The following is a 20,195-nucleotide window of genomic DNA, read 5'->3' as shown; positions in this document are numbered from 1 at the left end:
ACACACACACACACACACACACACACACACACACACACACACACATACACACACAAACACACATACATATATATATTATATATATATATATGAATGTGTGTTTGTGTGTGTATGTGTTTGTGTGTGAGAGGCAAGATAGAGATACTACTGGCCACATCTTCCCATCCCCTCCCCTTTCTGCGTTCCGCAGAGACCGTTCCCTCCGTAACACCCTGGTCCAATCGTCCCTTCTTACCCAAATCACCCCATCCCCGGGCACTTTCCCCTGCAACCGCAGGAAATGCAACACCTGTCCGTTTATCTTCCCCCTCAACTCCATCCAAGGACCCAAACAGTCTTTCCAGGCGAGACAGAGGTTCACCTGCACCTCCTCCAACCTCATATTTTGTATCCGCTGCTCTAGATGGCAACTTCTTTACATCGGCGAAACCAAACGCAGGCTCGGCGATGGTTTCGCTCAACACCTTTGCTCAGTCCGCCTTAACCAACCTGATCTCCCGGTGGCTGAGCACTTCAACTCCCCCTCCCACTTCCAGTCTGACTTTTCTGTCATGGGCGGCCTCCAGTGCCATAGCGAGGCCCACCGGAAATTGGAGGAGCAGCATCTCATATTTCGCTTGGGTAGCTTGCAGCCCAGCGGTATGAGCATTGACTTCTCCAACTTTAGATAGTTCCTCTGTCCCTCTCTTCCCCTCCCCTTCCCAGTTCTCCCACTGTCTTCCTGTCTCCACCTATATCCTTCCTTTGTCCCGTCCCCCTGACATCAGTCTGAAGAAGGGTCTCGACCCAAAACGTCACCCATTCCTTCTCTCCTGAGATGCTGCCTGACCTGCTGAGTTACTCCAGCATTTTGTGATACCTTCTATATATATATATATAATGTATATATGTTAAATTTGTGCAGAATGTGTGTTTGAGCAATACAAGGGAAACTGCACAAAAGAGGGGGCTGTGGAGGAAGGATGGGAGGGAATTGGGCAGAAACAGTAAAAATGAATAAAATCGGAGAAATTTAGCAGGGGGAAAACATTTTTAAATAAAAATAACAAAAAAAAGAGTTGATAGATGAGACATTTTCTTCATTTTAATGGTATCATCACACATACTGTTCCCTCACAACACTGTTGACACTGCGAGAGACATAGCGAACGGCCGGTTTTGTCTACTAAAATGGCGGATGTTCCGCTCCTTTGCGTACTAAACCTCAGTATACGCGATTTCGACGGAGTGGTCCATCTTGCTCCTCTATCTTTGATTGTATCTGCTTCTATAACTTCCTCTGCCAGTGCATTCTGGATACTGACTACCCGCTAAATGAAAAGAATGCCTTCAGGTCTGATAAATCGCTCCCATCTCTCCTTCAGGCCGTGCCCTCTTGTTTCAGAATCCTCTACCCTGGGAAAAAGACTGAGGGTTCATTTTATCCACAGTCCTCATGATCATGTACACCTCAATAAGGTCACCCCTCAGCCTCATACGCTCCAAAGGAAAAAGTACCAGCCTATCCAACCTATTCCTATTATTCAAGCCCTGGCAACATCCTGGTGAATCTCTTCTGTAGTCTTTTCAACTTAATGGCGTCCTTCCAATAGCTGGGCGACCAGACTGCACACAGTACTTCAAGTGTGGTCTCAACACCGACCAGTGGGATTTAAGGGAATCCCTCTGCTGCTACACTTTGTTAACCACTGCCTTGATATCAAACCAAGTCACTTTCACCTCATCTTTGGAACACTGATTCTATCTCCATATTTGTATTTAAGGCATGTTGTCAAGAGGCACACTAGGCACTGATGAGTGGATTATTAGTGAGTTGCTGCTATTGCAAGGAACCTTGCCTCAAAGGGCACACTCCCCTCCCCCCCCCCCCCCCCCTCTTATATTTCCTGTCAAAATTAATTAAAGTTTCTCCAATATACAATCAGGTTCTTGGCCTTTAACACTTGAGTTGGGATGTGGCTTCCGAGTATATGAGTGGATTGAATATTACAAAATGTTGAATTCCGTTCCTGCAACATTAAATGTAATTCATGTATCAATTGCATTACATGATGAGTGCATCTGTAACAAGTTTTGGCTGCCAGAAACCACCGCTCAGTGGTGATGAGTTGGAGTCTGAGCTAAAGACACATGTGACACATTAGGGAAGGGGAAGAGTATTCTTTACTTTGAATTTGATCATTGGTCAAAATATAACTAGAAAAGAGACAGCTAGAGGGATGCATACTGTAGTTTTGAAGGATAGCACAGGGCCCTACCATGTGCTGTGTAAAATCGTGCCCTGATTTGTACCTTGCATTTAGAGTCAAAATTATACAGCATGCAAACAGGCTCTTTGGGTCAATTATCCATACCAGCCAATTTGCCAATCTAAGCTTGTGCCATGTTGCCCATGTTTGACCTATATCTCTCAAACCCCTTCCTGTCTGTGTACCACTTCAAATGTATTTTAAATAATGTTAAATATTTTAAATAAGGGTCAACCCACACAAGGCTGCAGGCCCGGATGGAGTTCAAGGAAGGGTACTTGGGGACTGTGCTGAACAGTTGGCTGAGGTGTTCACCAGGATCTTTAACCTGTCACTATCTCTGGCTAAGGTCCCCAAGTGCCTGAAGTCGGCTACCATAGTGCCAGTGCCGAAAAAAGCAAAGATCACCAACCTGAACGACTACTGTCCGGTTGCCCTAACTCCTATAGTCATGAAGTGCTTTGAAAGGCTGGTCCTCTCACACATCAAATCCAGCATCCCTGACTCACTGGACCCACATCAATTTGCATACAGGGCAAACAGATCCACAGAGGACGCCATCTCTCTGGCTCTTCACACTGTCCTGACTCACCTGGAGAGACAGGGCACGTACGTGAGGATGCTATTCATTGACTATAGCTCTGCCTTCAACACGGTCCTCCCCACCAAGCTCATCACCAAACTCCACCAGCTAGGCCTCAGCTCGTCGTTATGCGACTGGATCCTGGACTTCCTGCTGGAGCGACCGCAGGCAGTGAGAATGGGCCCGCACCTGTCCTCCACTATCACCCCGAGTACCGGCAGACCACAGGGCTGTGTTCTGAGCCCCATGCTCTACTCCCTATTCACACACGATTGTGTCCTATATTCGACACCAACACCATTGTCAAGTTTGCAGATGACACCGGTGATCGGGTTGATCACCAATGGTGATGAAACAAAATACAGAGCGGAGGTGCAGAACCTGGCGGACTGGTGCTCTGATAAAAACCTGTCCCTAAATACCACCAAGACCAAGGAGCTGATCATCAACTTCCGTAGGTCACACAACGGGGAGTACGCCCCGATCTTTATCAACGGGGACAGTGTGGAGAGAGTGTCCAGCTTCAAGTTTCTGGGCACTCACATTTCGGAGGACCTAACATGGTCCAATAACACTGCTGCGCTGGTCAAGAAGGCACAGCAACGACTGTTCTACCTAATAACACTGAAAAAGTCTGGTCTACCCCAACAGCTGCTGACGACCTTCTACCGCTGCACCATAGAGAACATCCTAACACATGGCATCCCTGTGTGGTATCTCAGCTGCACGGAGGCAGAAAGGAAAGCTTTTCAGCGGGTAGAACATAGAGCTCAGAGGACCATCGGAACACAGCTACCAGCCTTGGAGGGCATCTACAATACACAATGCCTCAGAAAAGCCACCAGCATCCACAAAGACTCTTCATACCCCTGCAACAGTCTGTTCGAACTTCTACCATCGGGCAGACGATACAAGGCCTACGCCCGCACCTCCAGACTCAGGAACAGCTTCATCCCCAGGGCCATAGCTGCTATGAACCGGTCCTGCTGAGCCGGATGGTCACATCGCACAGTGAACCGGCACAGATCTACTTGCACTTTATTCTGTTTTAAAACTGTTCTAATTTGTTTAATTGGGTTATTTAAATGAATACTGACTAGCCAATTAATTTATTGCATCGTATGGGAGGCGCATTCCCAATCTCATTGTACCCCTGTACAATGACAATAAATATATATTGCATTGTATCGTATTGTATTGTTATTGTACCTGCCTCAACCCGTTCCTCTGGCAGTAAATGGCTGAGGTGAATGAATGAATAAGTTTATTGGCCAAGTATGTGCAAATACAAGGAATGTGCCCTGGTGCTCCGCTTACAAATGACAACACAAACATACAGTTAACAATTAAGAATAAAGCATAGACACATCAAAACAATAAGGATACACCATTACGGTCTAAACATGTGGGTGAAAATAAACCAGTGCAAAAAAGAGGCTACAGACTTTGGTTATTGAGTAGAACTATCACTCGTGGAAAAAAGCTGTTTTTTATGACTGGCTGTGGCTTTGACAGTCCGGAGTCGCCTTCCAGAGGGAAGTGCCTCAAAGAGTTTGTGGTCAGGGTGAGAGGGGTCTTGCCCGCTCGCTTCCTGGCCCTTGCAGTGTATAGTTCGTCAATGGGGGGAAGGTTGCAGCCAACTACCTTCTCAGATGACGAACGATCCATTGCAGCCTCCGGATGTCGTGCTTGGTGGCTGAGCCAAACCAGACCATGATGGAGAAGGTGAGGACGGACTCAATGATAGCAGTATAGAATATGACAATCATTACCTGTGGCAGATTGTGTTTCCTCAGTTGCCGCAGGAAATACATCCTCTGTTGGGCCTTTTTGACTGTGGAGTCGATGGTGGCCCCCCATTTAAGGTCCCTGGAGATGATGGTTCCAAGGAATTTAAATGACCAGATGTGACTGTGGTGTTGTTGATGTTGAGTGGGGGGAGGGGAGGGGGATCTCTTCAAAAGTCTACAATTAGTTCCACTGTCTTGAGAGTATTGAGCTCCAGGTTGTTGCGATGGCACCAGGACGCCAGCTGTGTCACTTCCCATCTGTAGGCAGATTCCTCCCCATCCTGGATCAGTCCAATCAGGGTAGTGTCATCTACAAACTTGGCGAGCTTGACAGAGGAGTCTGTGGAGGTGCAGTCGTTGGTGTAGAGAAAGTAAAGGAGAGGGGAGAGTACGCAGCCTTGCGGAGCTCCTATGCTGAGGGTCTGCGGGTCCGAGATGTGCTTTCCCAGCCTCACATGCTGCTTCCTGTCCGTCAGGAAGTTGATGATCCACTGACAGAGGGGTTCAGGCACAGTCAGCTGGAAGAGTTTGGAGTGTAGTAGCTCTGGCACAATGGTGTTACAAGCAGAGCTAAAGTCCACAAACAGAATCCTGGCATAGGTCCCCCTTGTGGTCTCGGTGCGGGAGGATGAAGTGCAGCTCTAGGTTGACTGCGTCATCCACCGATCTATTGGCCCTATATACAAACTGCAGGGAGTCCAGCAGGGGGTTTGTGATGTCTTTCAGCTGGGCCAGCACAACTTTTTCAAAGGTCTTCATGACTACAGAGGTAAATGCGACAGGCCTGTAGTCATTAAGACCAATGATCCTTGTCTTTTTGGGTACAGGGACAATAGTGACCTTGACGCAGGCAGGGACAGTGCAGGTTTGCAGGGACTGGTTGAAAATGTCTGTAGATCGGTGCCGGTTGTTCGGCACAGAGCTTGAGGGTAGAGGGGGAAACATTGTTTGGTCCTGGAGATTTCCGGTTTTTCTGTTTTCTGAATAGCCTCTCCATCTTCGCAATTTCTATTGTTAAACTGGAGTCATTCTGTGAGGGGGGGTGGGGTGGGGAAGGGCCAGTCTTTGCAAACTCCAGCCAGTCTCTGAGTAGGTGGGAATTGCTGCTTGGGGAGGAGTGGGTGGGGACGGGTCCAGTCTTTGCAAACTGGAGTCAGTCTTTGACTACGTGTGAAGTGGTGATTGGGGGTGTTTCTGTTTCTCGAACCTGCAGTAAAACTTGTTCAGGTCATTGGTCAGCTGACGATTGTCCAAGGAGCGTGGGGTTTTCTTTCCTCTTGTACCTGGTGATTTCTTGCAAGCCCTTCCAAACTGAAGAAGAGTCATTAGCTGAGAACTTGCTCCTCAGCTTCTCAGTTGTGTACAATAAGAATATTCATACCATCTGAATCAAACTCCTATGTGTCATTCCTCGGCCCCTTTGGACCAGTTCATCAAGATCCTGTTGTAGATAAATAGTTTTTTAATTTTTCAAATAGTAGTTTTGAGTTTTTAATTGTTTTGAAATGTTATTGCTCGTGAATTTCTAAGGTATCAAAGAGTCAATCTCATTGACAGTTGTGACAGATAGTTAATCTTGATGATATGGTCTCATGATTTGTCAAGAAATTCTAAGGAGTAAATAGTGTCCTGTGATACGCTGAGCCTTATGGCAATCTAGTTAGCCAGCAGAAAACTGCATTTGTGAACCCATTCTGCATTAAAGCAGGTTTTGGGGCAGATGATTATTCTATCATTTCAGCAGAAGATCTGGACCATTCATTTTACCCCAAAATGCTGATGATACTGCCTGTATACATTTAACCCTTAAACATTATTTGTTTCTCATAAGGGCAAAATAAATACTCCATTTTATTCCGGATGTCATTGGAGGAGATCAGAGTATTTAATTTTCCAGAAGTCTCATTACCTGGTGGAAACATTCCTGTACATAAATTTGTTGTTTGCATTTTAATGATAGTTACTTTTTTTCTTGGATAATATAGCACCTATATTTACTACTTTGGCACCTATATTTACTACTTACAATCGTGGAATCTTGATATAATATTTATCAATCAAATCCCCACTGCCCCCGGTCCTCTACATCACCCCAACCTTGCCTTCTTTCAGGAAAATTGAGGTTATATTTAGTTACTTTCCAATTATTAGGAATTGTTTTGAAATTGAAAGAATTATGGAAGATTTAAAGCCACAATCACTGTTTCTCCAGTAATCTTATCTAAAATCCTGGGATGTTTAACCAGGTTCAGAGGATATGTTAACTGGATTCTATTATTGCCGTCTTAGGCAGAAAATCACCCAGTGTGGCTTCTCTATCTGTACCTGTACAATTGGTCTAAAAGCATCATCAAATTCCGCATGCTTGTTGGTGTTAAATAGCATTACCATCCTACCATTCCGTTGTTCCCTCCATTGTATATACGTACAGCGTTGAAGGAACTCAGCAGGACAGGCAGCATCAATGGATGGAAATGCACAGATGATATTTTGGGTCGGGGGACAGGAATAAGGGATAAGAGATGGGGTAAAGCATGGCAAGTGATAAGTGGATACTGGGGAGGATTGATTGGCAGATGGGTGTAGTAGGTGCTTCAAATTTGACCTCCATTTCATCGGCGAGACCAAGCAACTGTTTCTCCCAAACATTGCGGTATGTCCGCCAAGGCCTGGTGGAGCTCCCAGTTGCTAACCATTTTAACACACCTTTACGTCCCATACAAATATTTCTGTCCATTGCCATACTGAGGCCATGCGCAAACCGGAGAAACAGCACCTTGTATTCCTTGGGTAGCTTACAATCCAATGATTATAAACATTGAATTCTCAAATTTGAAGTAATTCCTTATGCCATTTCCAACCACAAATCACTCTGTTCTTTTCTTTCCATTTTACTAACATCTTCCATCCTCAAGCCCCACATTCTCCTCCCTCTGGCTTTACATTTCACTCCCCTTTTCTTATCTGATACCATTTTGTCTCCTTTTCACCTCTAGCCCTCCCTTCTTGCAATCGTCCCCTTCACCAGTATCCAGGTATCTCTTGCCAGGCTTTACCCCACGCTTACCTCTCTTTTCCAGTCCCACGCCCCCACTCCTACAATCAGTCCGAAAAAAGGTCCCAACCCAAAATGTCCTATGTCCATTGCTCCAAAATGTATAAAAATGGCCTTTAATAAAATCTGACAATGTGCACTTTAACCACATGTGATTTTTTTCTATTACAAATCTCAAATTGTGGAGTACAGAGGCAAATAAATAAATGATGGGTCTTTGTCCCAAACATTATGGAGGGCACTGTATGTACCCACAGACAACAAGGCAATGAAATTGTTACTTGCAGCAGCTTAACAATAATAATATACTATAATTTTGAAAATGATCAACTTCTACCCCAATGCCAGGGTGAGTGGACAAAGTTTCTGTCAAAGACCATGACCCTTTACTCTATTGCTGTTCCTGGAACCTTCTACATAGGAACTAGACTGTTAGCAACCTTGATGTTGATTTGACCGTAGGTAAATTTCAGAGCTCTTATACATATCTCTCAGACTGTATTTCAAACAGCATCCTTCTTCAGTATTGGCTGAGCCCATCTACCAATTATCCATGCATTTGTCACCAAATTTTGACTATTCTAGCACACTTTGTTCTACACTTTATTTGTTTGAGATCATCTAAAGATTCTATTCTGTCCTAAAGTCCCATTCACCTGTCACTTGTATGACCAACACTCACGAATGATAAAATAATGTCTTCATTTAAAAAATTATTTGATTACTAATCCTATTTTCTAGCTCCTATTTCTGTAATCTCTAGCCGAATACTTGAAGATCACAGTCTTCCACTTAGTCCAACATTGGTGGACTTTGCTTTTAAAAAGCTAAGACCTTAAGCTCTGGAATTTATCTATTCCTTTGTACCGAAGGGCGGCACGGTAGCGCAGCGGTAGAGTTGCTGCTTTACAGCGAATGCAGCACCGGAGACTCAGGTTCGATCCTGACTACGGGTGCTGCACTGTAAGGAGTTTGTACGTTCTCCCCGTGACCTGCGTGGGTTTTCTCCGAGATCTTCGGTTTCCTCCCACACTCCAAAGACGTACAGGTATGTAGGTTAATTGGCTGGGTAAATGTAAAAATTGTCCCAAGTGGGTGTAGGATAGTGTTAATGTGCGGGGATCGCTGGGCGGCACGGACTTGGAGGGCCGAAAAGGCCTGTTTCCGGCTGTATATATATGATGATGATGATGATGATGATGATAAAACCCACTCTCTTGGCCATATTTGTAATGTGTCCTTTCGATCTTATGTGGCAGAATGTCTTTTTAATTTAAAAATATTTTTGTGGGACATTGCCTGTTATATTAAAGGTACTCTATAAATGGGGATGGTTGTTGGTTTTACTCTTTTTTTCCTGTGCATTTTTACAAAGTCACATTAATTTGAACATGGGTTCCCATAATTTGATTCTGTGTCTCCTGCTGTAATTTGGAATTTGGATTCCAACTAATCTGATTGTAAAGAAATCCCTTTTAAACATTTTCCTATATTTTTATTGTCAACTTGCATTTGAATTGTACCTTAACAATGAGATTGGCACTGTATTCAATTTGCAATGTAGGTATGTGGATAAATAGATTGCAACAACAAATAATCTTTAATAAATTTACAGATACAAACTATTAAAAATAATACTCAAGTTGTGTAAGTGTTGCATTATTTCATTTTAGTTACTTTTAATAGAAGAGAATAAAGTTTTGAAAAAAGCGGTTGGAGGTACATGACTTTCCTAAAGATATTGCTGAACAAAATTAAAGCAATGGAAGTGGAGGGTTGGAAGAATGCATTTGAACCAATACAATTTAGTTCCCTTTTTTTAAAAAATTAAAAAATGGAACACTGCTCTGCCTTGTATTGCCTTGGAAATTTTGTTTCATTTTTCTTAAAGGATTGTCAGGGTGAGGTGCAGGAACATTCCCATTTTATTGTAGAATGGTGTTTTAAGGCAAAACATGTTCCCAAAATGTATGAAAGATTATCGTCATAAAAGGTGGTGTAATTATAATGGATGACATTTTGGTATTATTTATCAAATCCTAAATGTACACAATTTCTGATTTTTTTTTGCCTGCCTCTAATTACTAAGCATTGTGGATCCATTGTGGTCAGTTTGTGTGTGGTCTTGGCCATTTAGATTAATCTACCATTAGCATTCTGAATTCGAAGAGACAAAGACAATTGAGATACAGCAAGTAAGAACTTTTAAGACCTGAGTTTAGCAAAGTTTGGAAGGGAATTAGCATGAATTATGTTTGTATTATGTTCGTATGAAACAAGAGCGTGGGATTTCTTATTACGGGCAAACTGACAGCACTTCCTTGCTAACTCTGAAGAAAGACACCTACATAGACATTGAACAGAGTTACATGGATGTCTATCTTTTACTTTTCGATTCGAGACATCAAAAGGGAAATCTGGCATCCACTAGTCAAATCTGTTAAAATCAGGCTGAAAAACGGCAAATCTTACAAGATTTTTTTCAGAAAACAAACAGAAATTATAATAATAATGTTTCCAATAATTCTAATGTGATTTTTTTTTTATTCTCAAGGTGCTCGTGAGCTTTAGTAAACAAACAAATTTGGTCAGTCACGTAAAGACATAATGGGATAGATGGTGAAAGGCTTCAAAGGTAGATTTTGTCTGAAAGTTGGAAATGGAGGTGACATTTAGGTGGTCGTTTAGCCAAGAATCCTGGAGGTTAGTCTTGACTACTGAAGGTATGACAGTCATGAAGCTTTGAAAGTTGTAGATTCCTTGAATGATATTGCAAGGTTGGGGAAAAGTGAGACCATAGAGAGATATGAAAGTGGATAACAATTTTATTATTGAATAATTGCTTAACCACTAGCTAGTACAGATCAATAAGTAGAGTTGATGGGTTTTGGTAGACGTTAAGATGTAGGTTGTAGATTTTGAGTATGACCAAGTTCACAGCGACTAAAATGAAAAACATTGCGATTGGGGTTTCAGCTGTCAATAAATTAAGGCAGTGCTGTTATTGAGTAATGTTACCAAAGTTAAAATAGGTGGTATAGGAAGGAACTGCAGATGCTGGTTTAAACCGAAGATGGACACAAAATGTGTATTAACTCAGCGGGATAGGCACCATCTCTGGAGAGAAGAAGTGTTTCTATCCGAAATGTCCCTCATTCCTTCTCTTCAGAGTTGCTTAGTTACTCCAGCATATTTTGTCTATCTTGAAATAGGTGGTCTTGGCGATAGCACAGACATGTGGGCCACAATTCTTTTCAGGGTTACACATGCTTCTAAGGTTATAAGTGATCTGACTAAGTTTAAAATATTTGGTAACGCCAAAGAATGATTAGCTGAAGAAACGGTGTTCTTGTGGGGAAAGACGTTGGGTGCACTCTTCCGAATATTGAATTCGAGAAAATTTTGTTTAAAAGTATGGAATGTCAGTTAACCTGATAAAAACACACTCGTGTGTTCTGGAAAAAGTGGAAAATTATTTTTCTCGTGTTCCCTTTAAAGTTACCAGCCATTTGTTTCCACGCTCCCTTTAAAGTCATCTGGCACCTGTTTCCCGTGCTTCCCTTAAACCTACTGGAGCCCAATTTCCCACGTGCCCTTTAAATCAATCAGAGCCCTGTTTCCCATGCTCCTTTTATACTTACTGTGGTCCTGTTTCCCTAGATCCCTTTATTCTCACAGGGGCCCTCTTTCTGGAGCACCCTTTAAACTCACTGAAAAATGTGTTATCCTACTGTCAATTTCTTTTAATGCATTAAAAGTATGCTGAGGTATTAAGACTAAACGTAGAAATATTGAAAATAGGTGCAGAAGAAGGCCATTTGGCCCTTCCATCCCGGGAATTAACTTGGTGAACCTACACTGCATTCCCTCAGTGGCAAGAATGTCCTTCCTCAAATTAGGAGACCAAAACTGCACACATTTTCCAGGTGTGGTCTCACCAGGGCCCTGTACAACTGCAGTAGGACCTCCTTGCTCCGATACTCAAATCCTCTCATTATGAAAACCAAGCTGCCATTTGCTTTCTTCACTGCCTGCTGTACCTGCATGCTTATATTCAGTGACTGATGTACAAGGAACCCCGGGTCTCGTTGCCCCTCCCCTTTTCCTAATCTGACACCATTCAGATAATAATCTGCCGCCTTGTTCTTGCCATCAAAGGGGATAACCTCACATTTACCACATTTTTACTGCATCTGCCATGCATCTGCCCATTCACTCAACCTATCCAAGTCACCTTGCAGCTTCATAGCTTCCTCCTCGCAACTCACGCTGCCACCCAGCTTTGTGTCATCCGCAAACTTGGAGATGTAATGTTTAATGCCTACGTCTAAATACTTGGAGATGTTACATTTAATCCCTTTGTCTAAATGAGGGATGACTAATATGCAAATGTCTGGAAAATCTGCTGGTCTGGCTTCACCAAAGCCAGATGGTGCTGAGTTATATGATGGGAGATTGAAAATGTTGATGCTCAAAGAACCAGGGTGTCCTTGTACACAAGATGCAGCAAGCAGACAAATGATATTTTGGTCTTTATTGTCAGAGAATTTGAGTACAAATGTAGATGGCTTGCTGGTATTTTATAGGGCCATGTTAAGATCACCTTAGGAGTATTTGAATACCATCGGCAAGAAAGGATATGCGTTCTTTAGAGGTGACTCAGTGAAGATTAACCAGAATGGTTCTTGCAATGGCAGATCTGTCATGAGGAGAGATATAAGAAAATAACTGCAGATGCTGGTACAAATCGATTTATTCACAAAATGCTGGAGTAACTCAGCAGGTCAGGCAGCATCTCGGGAGAGAAGGAATGGGTGACGTTTCGGGTCGAGACCCTTCTTCAGACTGATCTGTGGAGAGATATATTGGGCATAGTCTTTATTCATTAGAGTTTAGAATTTAATATTATTGAGAAGAGCGTTTGAAGGCACAACAGAGTTGGAATGTAGAGGATATTTATCGTACCAGGAGAATCTAGATTTAGTGGTTGTCACTCAAATCACGACAAATTTTTTGAATTATTTTCCTTGCAAACTGTGGAGAACCAATCATTGCTTTCTGAATGAAGATCAAAACATTTCTGGATATTAGAGGAATTGAAGAATGTGGGAATGGGGCAGGAAAATGACATTTGGATGGGGAATTGCTAATGAGATTATTGAATGGCACAGCAACCCTGCATTTATAATTTCATGATTTCAATATTTTTCACCTGCTGAGGCAGTTTTTGATTTAAACATTAGTATCTTATACATATTTTAAATATTAAAGATACTTTACATAATTATGAAGCATTTGATAATATTCTGTATGGATTAAGTGGATCTGGTCAGAATGTTGATCTATATTATGGAGTCATAGAGCACAGAAACAGGCCCTTCAGTCCACTATGTCTATGTCGACCATTAAGAATATATTTATGCTAATCCCAGTACATGGGCTGCACCCTTCAATGCCTTGGTGATTCAAATTCCAGATGCTTCTTAAATTTCGTGAGAATACAACTTTCTACAGCCACCTTGAATAATGCTTTGCAGATTCCAACCACCCTCTAGGTATAAAAACTCTTCCTTGTAATCCCTCTAATCTGTCACTCATGTTAAATCTATCCCTTCTCATCTAAGACACCAGTGCCTTAGAAAGAACGATGTACTATCTACCTCATCTATGCCTCTCATGGAGTCACAGCCATACAGCTCGGAAACGGGTCTTTTGACCCAACTCATCCGTTCTGACCAAGATGCCCTTCTAAGCTAGTGCCATTTACCTGTGCTTGGCCAGTATTCCTGCTGAGCCTTTTCTTTCGAAGATAGACACAACTGCCTGTCCTGGAGTAACTCAGCAGGGCAGGCAACATCTCTGGAGAGAAGGAATGGGTGACGTTTTGGGTCGAGACCCTTCTTCAGATTTCCAAATATTGATTTCCAAAATGCAGCACCTCTCATTTGAGTTAAACACGTCTAAATTAAACTCCATTAGCTATTCTTCTGCCCACTTTCCCAGGTGATTAATGATCCTGCTGATAACCATCTTCGCTGTCTACAATACCATCTATTTTAGTGTCTTCTGCAAACTTACTAATCCAACCTTGTACATTCTCATCCAAATTATTGATATTGATGATGAATAGCAATGGGCCCAGTACAGATCCCTCAGACATACCACTAGTTAAAGGCCTCCACTCCAAAAAACAAACTTCCACCAACAAAATAAGCTTCCCGCCACAAAGCCAATTCTGTATCTAGTTAGCTAGCACACCCTGGATCCAATGTAATCTTGTACATCTCTATCAATAGCTTCCTCTGTTCCAAGGAGAACAAATGCAGCCTATTGAGTCTCTCCTCATAGTGAAATAGTTCCATCTTCGGCAACATCTTCGTAAATGATGAACAGTATTTCTTTTATTCACTGATCAAAAGTTTTTTTCTAAATATAATTACATAAGACTTACCTAGGTGTTGTACCTAGTTTAATGAAGAATTGAATCCCACATGCCACCTTCATCAACCTATCTATCTGTGCTGCTGACTTCAGGAATCTTTGAAGATGTGCACAAAGATCACTTTGTTCCACAATACTCCCTAGGCCCTACCGTTCATGATGTATGTCCTATCATTAATAGTCCCCTAACCCCCAAAATGTATCACCTCGCACTTGCTCTGCCATCGTGTCAGCCGATCTAGCATTCTGTAGCCAAAGACTAATCTCTCCACAACACTGCTAATTTTCACCTGTAATCTTGTTAATAATGTCCCCCACATTCATATCTAACTCATATGTGTGGATACATAAACAACAGGGGCCCCTACTTTCAAAAATTATATATTTACATTTTCATGCTGTACAAGTGATCACTTCAGATGGTTATATTAGGACCACTGCAAGGCTGCGTACTCTCCCCTCTCCTTTACTCTCTCTACACCAACGACTGCACCTCCACATACTCCTCTGTCAAGCTCCTCAAGTTTGTGGATGACACAACCCTGATTGGACTGATCCAGGATGGGGAGGAATCTGCCTTCAGACGGGAAGTGATACAGCTGGCGTCCTGGTGCCATCGCTACAACCTGGAGCTCAATGCTCTTAAGACAGTGGAACTAATAAGACTTTCGAAGAGCCCCCCTCCCTTTCCCCCCACTCACCATCAACAACACCACAGTCACATCTGTGGAGTCATTTAAGTTCCTTGGAACCATCATCTCCAGGGACCTTAAATGGGGGGCCACCATCGACTCCACAGTCAAAAAGGCCCAACAGTGGATGTACTTCCTGCGGCAACTGAGGAAACACAATCTTCCACAGGCAATGATGGTCCAATTCTATACTGCTATCATTGAGTCCGTCCTCACCTTCTCCATCATGGTCTGGTTTGGCTCAGCCACCAAGCACGACATCTGGAGGCTGCAACGGAACGTTCGATCAGCTGAGAAAGTTGTTGGCTGTAACCTTCCCCAATTGACGAACTGTACACTGCAAGGGCCAGGAAGCGAGTGGGCAAGATCATCTCTGACCCCTCTCACCCTGACCACAAAAACTTTGAGGCACTTCCCTCTGGAAGGCGACTCCAGACTGTTAAAGCAGCCACAGCCAGACATAAAAACAGTTTTTCCATGAGTAGTAGTTCTACTCAATAACCAAAGTCTGTAGACTCTTTTTTGCTCTGGTTTATTTTCACCCACATGTTTAGACCGTAATGTTGTATCCTTATTGTTTTGATGTGTTTATGCTTTATTCTTAAATGTTAACTATGATTGTGTTGTCATTTGTGAGCGGAGCACCAAGGCACATTCCTTGTATATGCACATACTTGGCTAATAAACTTATTCATTCATTCATCCATTCATATTATGTTGATTTCTTTGACAATACACTGTGGGAATAAAAATTTCCAGCATGGGCATGCCTAAACCATCCTTTCCCCAATTGTTGATTATTGGAAAAACAAAAATGCTGGATGCTGGAAATTTGAAGTAAGAAGAACATGCAGGAAATTCTCATGTTCGGCACCATCTATGGAGTTGATGTTTAAAACTGACCTTTCACCGGATACCTGGTAATTTTCTGTATAACTTTTCTTTTGGTATTATGGTTATTCTAAACGGTGTATATTTATCTATCTTTATAGTTTTTAAAACAAACTATCCAGAGCTGTACCAATGTTGCAAGGATTATTTTTCCTTCATAGATTATTCTTGAATTACATAGATGCCAACAACGCATCCCTCACCCATTTCAGTTCTTTGTGCGAGCCTGGAAAGTGAGTTTTAGAAGCCTTAGTGTAGTGAAGTTGGTATTACAACCAACCCAAATGTTCTCTTCCCACTTATCCTATTTAAATCGATTGGTATGGAAAAATGTATATAAATTAATGAGCATGAAGCTAGTCCAATTTATTTGTCATTGTCCATTCCAAAGGATTAGCTTCATTAAATATGTAAATAGCGCATACAATATTGATCTTTATACCTCAGTTAAATCAAGTGACATAGCTGCTGCCTCACAGCGGCAGAGACACAGGTTCCATCCCGACATCTGTGCTGTCTGTGGAGATTGCATGTTCTCATTGATTGCGTGGGCCTGGGATTTGAGATCCAGGTTTCAGGAAACAGTGATACATGAAAAACTGTACACACTTTGGGGTGACTTGATTATATTAAGGCCCAGATAAGATGACGTGTTTGATTAAGCAGCAAGTTAGTGACACTAGACTCGGTAGTTTGTGGGTTTAACAACTGGTAGATTGCAATGAAACAGTTGCATAAGTGATTGTCACAAAGAAATAAAATTAACTTATCTCACCACATATCTGTGGAGACTGGACTCAAATGTCAAGTGATCAAATGTACAGGTGATCAAACATTTTTTTTCAGGGATTAGTCATGCGCTTGTAAGCTGGCACATTCTCGCCTCCTAGTCCTCTAGATTCCCTGATGCTCATCACCATGGATCAAATACTCTTGTCAATAGACAATAGATAATAGGTGCAGGAGTAGGCCATTCGGCCTTTCGAGCCAGCACCTCCGTTCATCGTGATCATGGCTGATCATCCACAATCAGTACCCCGTTCCTGCCTTCTCCCCATAACCCTTGACTCCGCTATCATTAAGAGCTCTATCTAACTCTTGAAAGCATCCAGAGAATTGGCCTCCACTGCCTTCTGAGGCAGAGAATTCCACAGCTTCACAACTCTCTGTGAAAAAATCTTTCCTCATCTCCGTTCTAAATGGCCTACCCCTTATTCTTAAACTGTGGCCTCTGGTTCGGGACTCCCCTAACATTGGGAACATGTTTCCTGCCTCTAGCGTGTCCTATCCCTTAATAATCTTATATGTTTCAATAAGATCCTCTCTCATCCTTCTAAATTCCAGAGTATACAAGCCCAGTCGCTCCAGTCTTTCAACGTACGACTGTCCCGCCATTCCGAGAATTAACCTCGTGAACCTATGCTGCACTCCCTCAATAGCAAGAATGTCCTTCCTCAAATTTGGAGACCAAAACTGCACACAATACTCCAGGGGTGGTCTCATTAGGGCCCTGTACAACTGCAGAAGGACCTTTTTTGAAACCATTTAAACTGGTGAATATGCATGGGAAGGCAGTAGTGCATGAATTCTCTTGCATTGTATCTTTAAGGAGGGGGCTTAGATACTCAGAAGTAGAAATGTGGATTGGAATCCTGAGCCATATTCTCCTTGTATCATCAGATTCCTGCTGCTTCCTGTCTGCGTTCATTGTCAACATGAAAGAAATTATTTCTCATTTTGCTCCTGATGTATGCTGCCCATCTCTTTCTGTACCATTCCCTCTTACAATGAGAAACCTGGAGAAAAGGAAGATATATGACGGAAATAAAGTTGAAACTGATTTCTTCACTTGAAAATAATAAAGGATGAAGAGTCTTGCAGTTGATTGCTGCACTAACAGGATGACATGGCAAATGACTGAGAGACACCATCCAATTCATTCTTGCCTTCTCATATGGGTCATGTAGGCTACTCCCCCATTGGCTGTTCTTCCCATCTCCTGTAAAAGATCAGTTCTGTATCCCTGTATTTTTTAATATTGAAAATAGGTGCAGATGTGTGCCATTCTCCCCTTTGACTCGTTGATCATTATCTACCATTCTTTATGACCATGGCTAATTGTCCATCTCAATATCCTTGTCTGCTGTCTCTTTACAGTTGATACAACTTTGGTCCTGAAACCCTCCGAAAATATATTCAGTGATTTAACCACTTCTGTGGTAGAGACAACTCCACAGGTTGGCCACTGTTTTGCATGATGTGATGCTGCTATAGATCGACATATATCCAAACACCAGCTTTTAGAGTTGTAATTTTGGCAGAGTCAGTTTATCCAAATGGAGCAGTTAATTTGGAGGAAAACTACTGTCAAAAATAGATATACTTGATTTTGGTTGTTCCAACATTTTTTCAATTTTAGGAATAACTTAATTAAAGGAAGGATTATAAAAATTGCTTTTTAATTCCATTATATTTTCTGAATCAAGGTTTCTCTTAATATTTGATCCATAAGGGAAACAGTTTTTTTAAAAATTATGCATAATGAATACACTTAGAAAATTGAGAAAAATATTAAAGCTCTCAAGCAAAATGTTTGATTTATTTGATCATTTCTATTAATTTGTATGCATAGTAAGATTGTTGAAAACATCTGGGAAATATTTATTGAATTATTTTCACGTTCACTACCTTTTCTGCTTCATGCATGTAAATCATGACTTTCAATAAATTAAAGCATCCGAGCCATTATTAAAAGAAGAGAAAAACAGATATCTGAATGTTACAAAAAAATGCCATTTAATATATGTATTTGGCAATATGCCCTCCAAAATGGGCATATTTGTTTCCTACCCTCAAGTCTGGAAGCAGAATCAGAATAAATGGAAAATACAAAAGGTGGTCGCAAAGAGCTGGAGTAACTCAGCGGGACAGGCAACTTCTCTGGATAGAAGGAATGGGTGACATTTCGGGTCGAGACCCTTCTTCAGATGGTCGAGACCCGAAACGTCACCCATTCCTTCGCTCCAAAGATGATGCCTGTCCTGCTGAGTTACTCCAGCTTTTTGCATCCATGGTTTAAACCAGCATCTGCAGTTCCTTCCTATACAAAGGTTGGTGTCAACCTATGATAATTTTCCCAGCATTCACAATCCGTAACCAAGTCATTGTGTAGTCAGTCAGGATGGTCAGCTAGGTTTTGCGTGTGGGAGATCGTGTCTCACAAATTTGATTGAGTTTTTTGAAGTGACCAAAGAGGTTGATGTGGCCAGGACTTCAGCAAGCCCTTTGATAAGGTTCCACATAGTAGGCTACTCTGGCAAGTTAGATCGCATGGGATCCAGTGAGAGCTTGCTAATTAATTACAGAATTGATTTCATCACAGGAAGCGGAGGCTGATTATGAAAGGTTTTTGGTCAGACTGGCAGTCTGGTGTGCCTCTGGGATGGTCCATTACTGTTTCAACAATTTGGATAAGAATATAAAAGGCGTGATTAGTAAGTTTGTAGAAGACACAAAAAGAGGTCTTATTGTTATCAATGAAGATGGTTATCAAGAATTACAGTAGGATCTTGATCAGTTGGGCAAGTGGGCAGAGGAATGGCCAACAGAGTTTGATTCAGATAAGTGTGAGGTGTTACATTTTGGGAAGTCAAACCAGGGAAAACCTTCTGAGTAGGGCTCATCAAGAACTGCTCCTCAAGAACCAAGTTAAATCCTTGTTTTTCTAAATTCTGTTTTTGCATTGTCTCTTTCAAAAGACAACTTGCGATTATGTTTTATTTGTAAATAACACCTTCATCCTGAAAAGGAAACACTGTTGTTGTGAAATTGCACAATGGGATCACAGTGAACTTCCATATTGACACATCCAATTTTCCCTGATCTCAAAACCAGCCTAAATTTTAATATAGAGCTTAAATTACTAATTTGATGAACTGCATAAAGGATTTGGTGAGGGGGGGAAATAACAATGACCTTTTACCTTGTGTCAAAATGTAATATATCCCCTCTCTACACTCACGATTGTATGGCTAAATTATGCTTAAACCACGCTGGTGAGCAGAATCACGAACAATAAAGAGATGGAGTACAGGAAGGAGGTAGCGAACTTAGTGACGTGGTATCCGAACAATAACCTCTCCCTCAATGTCAGTAGGATGAAGGGACTAGTTATTGAGTTCAGGAAGCATGGTGGAGTACATGTCCTCAATGGTGAGGAAATGGAAATGGTTGAGAGCTTCACATTTTTTTGCGTTAATATTACCAATGATCTGTCGTGAATCAACCGCATTTATGTGATGCCAAGAAGGCTCACCAATGCCTCTACTTCCTGAGGATAGAGGAAATTCCACAAGTCTCCAGTGACTCTTACAAATTTCTACAGGTGCACCTTAGAAAGCATACTGTCAGGTTGTATCACAGCTCGGTATGGGAACAGCTCTACCCAAGACTGCAAGAAATTGCCGAGAATTATAGATGTAGCCCAGTCCGTCA

The 20,195-nt window shown here is 42.0% G+C and overlaps 1 protein-coding gene across 5 annotated transcripts in view; it reads left to right on the top strand.

Moving 5' to 3' along the window:
- Positions 1–20,195, top strand: part of phf14 (PHD finger protein 14) — a 175,605-nt gene that overhangs the window by 73,413 nt on the left and 81,997 nt on the right. The window contains exon 15 of one of the 5 annotated variants that reach the window (XM_078422105.1): positions 17,382–18,137. The exons of 3 other annotated variants lie outside the window; for them this stretch is intronic. In XM_078422105.1, coding sequence (XP_078278231.1) covers positions 17,382–17,420 — 39 coding nt within the window. In that variant the 3' untranslated portion in view covers positions 17,421–18,137. Of the gene's footprint in view, positions 1–2,477; positions 2,606–17,381; positions 18,138–20,195 lie in introns of those variants that run through there. One more of the 5 variants, XM_078422097.1, reaches the window with a different exon arrangement.

The sequence above is a fragment of the Rhinoraja longicauda genome, chromosome 2 (genome assembly GCF_053455715.1).
Source record: "Rhinoraja longicauda isolate Sanriku21f chromosome 2, sRhiLon1.1, whole genome shotgun sequence".
In the NCBI taxonomy this organism is placed as follows: domain Eukaryota; kingdom Metazoa; phylum Chordata; class Chondrichthyes; order Rajiformes; family Arhynchobatidae; genus Rhinoraja; species Rhinoraja longicauda.
This window is presented reverse-complemented; position numbering and strand designations above follow the sequence as displayed.